This window comes from Hippoglossus hippoglossus, chromosome 4 (genome assembly GCF_009819705.1).
Source record: "Hippoglossus hippoglossus isolate fHipHip1 chromosome 4, fHipHip1.pri, whole genome shotgun sequence".
NCBI lineage: Eukaryota > Metazoa > Chordata > Actinopteri > Pleuronectiformes > Pleuronectidae > Hippoglossus > Hippoglossus hippoglossus.
The window spans coordinates 13,566,307-13,569,964 of record NC_047154.1 but is presented as its reverse complement, the minus strand read 5'-3'; the positions used below and the strand labels follow the sequence as shown (position 1 = coordinate 13,569,964).

The following is a 3,658-nucleotide window of genomic DNA, read 5'->3' as shown; positions in this document are numbered from 1 at the left end:
AAACACAGTTGAAAAAAACAAATAAAGACAAATGAAAAATGGTGCTTATAGTTTTGCGCATTTAATCCAAGACTCCAAACAACGACCAACAGGATTTCATTCTTTCATTTCGTTTTCCAAGTGTAACGATGTTTGGTAAATTATATTGTTCTTTGTAACAGGCTGCATGGAACATCAATATGACATCAAATAACATAGATTAAAATGTCCAATAAATTCCCAGAAGACATAATAAAATGTTAATAAATCTAAACATTTAATCACCACTTGTTTTCCTGTATCGCTGCAAGTGAACCATTTAACATCATCGCTTTCTTTGTGCCGAAAATAACCTGCTGCAAATATAGACCGTTTATCCCACAGAGTAAATTGAACTTCTTCTTGAATCAATCAAATAAATGAGGCTACTTACCCTACCGGCTGACGTCACTACAGTCACGCACCATCTTTATTTTGGGGGGAAACATGAGTCTGTAATTAACACGATGTCATGTCCTGACAATGATACAGACTATTTCTGAAGAATAATACTTAGAAATGATGCAGGTTTTTGTTCATTGTATGGCCTTTTAATGTCCTGTACGGCAACATGCAAGTCTACGATGAATCAGATCTACCTCCATAAATTGAATTAATATATGCTATTGTTTAAAATCTATTTAAACTTTGTCTATTCTGGAAATACACTGCATCGATTAGAGCTTTCCGGGAAACTCCCTTCAGATTCTTAACACTTGATATTTGGAAAAAGAACTCAGGTGGACACAGTTGGGGGAAAAAAAGAAGAGGCAAGCCAATCAGAGTGCTCCTTCCCCCTTTGGCCAATGACAGACGCCACATTGTTGTCAAATTTGTCTAATGAAAACGTAGGAGCAACAATAGAGAGGGGGGGGAGAGGGATCTGTATCCACTGACGATCTCTGGAGGAAGTTAGTGTCTCAGGCTGCAGCGAGTAACCAGCTCGGCTCCTCCCGGACACTCTGAGCTGCGCACGGGGAGGAACGGTCGCTGCTCTCCGCTCCTGCGCTTCACGGATTTAAAGTCTGCTTCTTCCACAGACTCTCCAGACAGTGTCCGCCAGACTTTCGCTCATAGATTTATATTTATATATTCGTCTTGCGCGGTAATCTCTGTACAGACGGGGATCGTTGACTTCACCTGTTGCCCGCAGATGTTGAGAAGCACAGAGCAGATGTGATCGTCTCAACATCCGTTTCATTTACGCACAAAGTTCAGAGCCACCTAGTTTTCTTGTTCATAGTTCGTTTACAACCAGTGAGGAACACGGGCATGGATCTGAGACCGGAGCACCCCTCAGTCTCCTCTGCCTCGCAAATCCACCCGGGAATGGCGGCGGCTGCAGCGGCCGCGGCAGCCTCCATCCCGGTGTCCATGGCCAGCAGCCTGCTGCGCGGCCCTCAGCTGATCCTGCGCACCACGGACAAGTACCCGCGCACCCCGAAGTGCGCCCGCTGCAGGAACCACGGCGTCGTGTCCGCGCTGAAGGGCCACAAGCGCTACTGCCGCTGGAAGGACTGCATGTGCGCCAAGTGCACGCTGATCGCCGAGAGGCAGCGGGTCATGGCCGCGCAGGTGGCGCTGCGGCGGCAGCAGGCGCAGGAGGAGAACGAGGCCCGGGAGCTGCAGCTGCTCTACGGCACCGCGGAGGGACTCGCCCTGGCCGCCGCCAACGGCATCATCCCACCGCGGGCCAACTACGAGATATACGGTTCTGTCAGCAGCGAGAGAGACTCAGGTGAGGGCAGCAGGTGTAGATACACAGGATGAGTCCAGTTGTCTGTATATGTTCAGTAACACGTGCGCAAGAGAGCGGCGAAAATAATGAAGTTTAACTTAGTTATTTCCATAATAAAGGTGTAAATATTATGCTCCGTTTACATGCACCTGTCAGAGGTACATTACAGTGTGACTGAACGCGCTCATCTAGGTGTGGGCCATTGATAACAGTGTAATGTTGTGGTAACATTCTTCTAATCAGCTGTGATTTGTGTCATCAGACTCCAGCATCCAGAAGTATGAGCTGTTTGCAAAGAGCCATCACTCCGGCTCCGCCACCCCGCAGCAGTCCGTGGGCAAACCAGCATCCACCGAGAGCGACTCAGCCCCGGGCATCTCGTCTCCAGACGGCCGGCGTGGAGGCTCAGGTTCGGAGAACGGAGACAGCGAGTCTTTCATCGGCTCACCCGTGTCCAAGCCTCTGAAGGACGGAGGGGAGACTCCAGGGTCCGTGAGTTCTCTGGGCTCCGATTCCGGCTCCGAGACCGACAAGGACGAGCAGGAGCCCTCCCCTTCCTCCGCGGCCTCCCGGCACATGAACGCCATCGACATCCTGACCCGGGTGTTCCCCAGCCACAAGCGCAGCGTCCTGGAGCTCGTGCTGCAGGGCTGCGGCAAAGACGTGGTGCAGGCCATCGAGCAGATCCTCAACAACAGCGGCGCCCAGGGATCCAACAAGGCCGGGCCCGAGGAGACTTGGACGGCCGAGAGGATGCTCCAAAGCGCGCAGCCGCCGCCGTCCTCCGCATCCACAGCCGCCCAGACGAGGCCCTTGTTACCCGGCACCATGACGCTGAGTAACCGCTCCGCGTTTTCCCCTCTCCAGCCCAACGCCCCGCACTTCGGCGCCGACCCCAGCACCTATCCTCTGGGTACCCACCTGGGACTGAACCCGCTGCGGCTGGCCTACTCTGCGCACAGCCGGGGACTGGCTTTCATGACGCCCTACTCCACCACCGGCCTGATGCCCACCCTGGGCTTCAGACCCCCGATGGACTACGCCTTCAGCGACCTGATCAGGGACAGGACAATGTTGCACAAGGAGCAGGGCTACGCCAGCGGCCTGTACGGGCCCTTGGTCAACAACACGCCGGACAAACAGTGAGGCGGGCGGACTGACCACACAGACACGATCCGTTGTATTTGTAGCCACAAGTGTTGAATGTTCTGGCGAAAAAAAAAAAATCTTGTGATGTGTGTTTGGCTGCAGGCAAACTGTACATGATGGGATTATCTGACCTGTAGTCAGAGGGGGAGAAACTAAATTCACTCATGTGTAATCTTCAAAAATAATTTTATATGTTACACTTTAAAAGTTTGGATGACAGTCCCCATTTATAAGCCTCATTGTGCCATCAATAAAAATTAATGTGAAACTGAAAAGGATATTTTATACATTCCAAAATAAATCATGAAAACTGGGAATTAAATGTAAAGTAAACCCAGACGCACAAAAGGCTGAAACTACTTACATGCTTTTATTATCACTGATTTATTTGTCAGTTCTGCAGGAAAATAAATTGAAGTAACAAATAAATGATTTATTAGAGTTGCTGTTATTGCTATTAGATTTTTTAAAAAAGCACACCAAATTCAAATGAAAATATGCATTCCTCTGACACGCATCGAATAAATAAATGGGACAAAATTAAGTTATTAAAACACGTAGTTTACGGATGTTAACCCTGTAAAAGTTGAACTAATGTTTTGTAAATGCCATCCCCTTTTTCCTTATGTATTATTTTACTTATCCCACCTTCTTCTGTTTTTTTAGTTCATTTCCAACTACCTGTATTATATATTGCATTTGATAATATGAAATGCTATATGCTATATTTGACTTTTCATTTCTCTGTTCTAG

The 3,658-nt window shown here is 48.6% G+C and overlaps 1 protein-coding gene across 1 annotated transcript; it reads left to right on the top strand.

Moving 5' to 3' along the window:
• Positions 1-870: 870 nt before the first annotated feature.
• Positions 871-2,935, top strand: dmrta2 (DMRT-like family A2). Its single transcript, XM_034582887.1, has 2 exons — positions 871-1,756; positions 2,019-2,935. Exons 1-2 carry the CDS (start codon positions 1,291-1,293, stop codon positions 2,900-2,902), a joined length of 1,350 nt encoding a protein of 449 aa, XP_034438778.1. The 5' UTR covers positions 871-1,290; the 3' UTR covers positions 2,903-2,935.
• Positions 2,936-3,658: the final 723 nt, after the last annotated feature.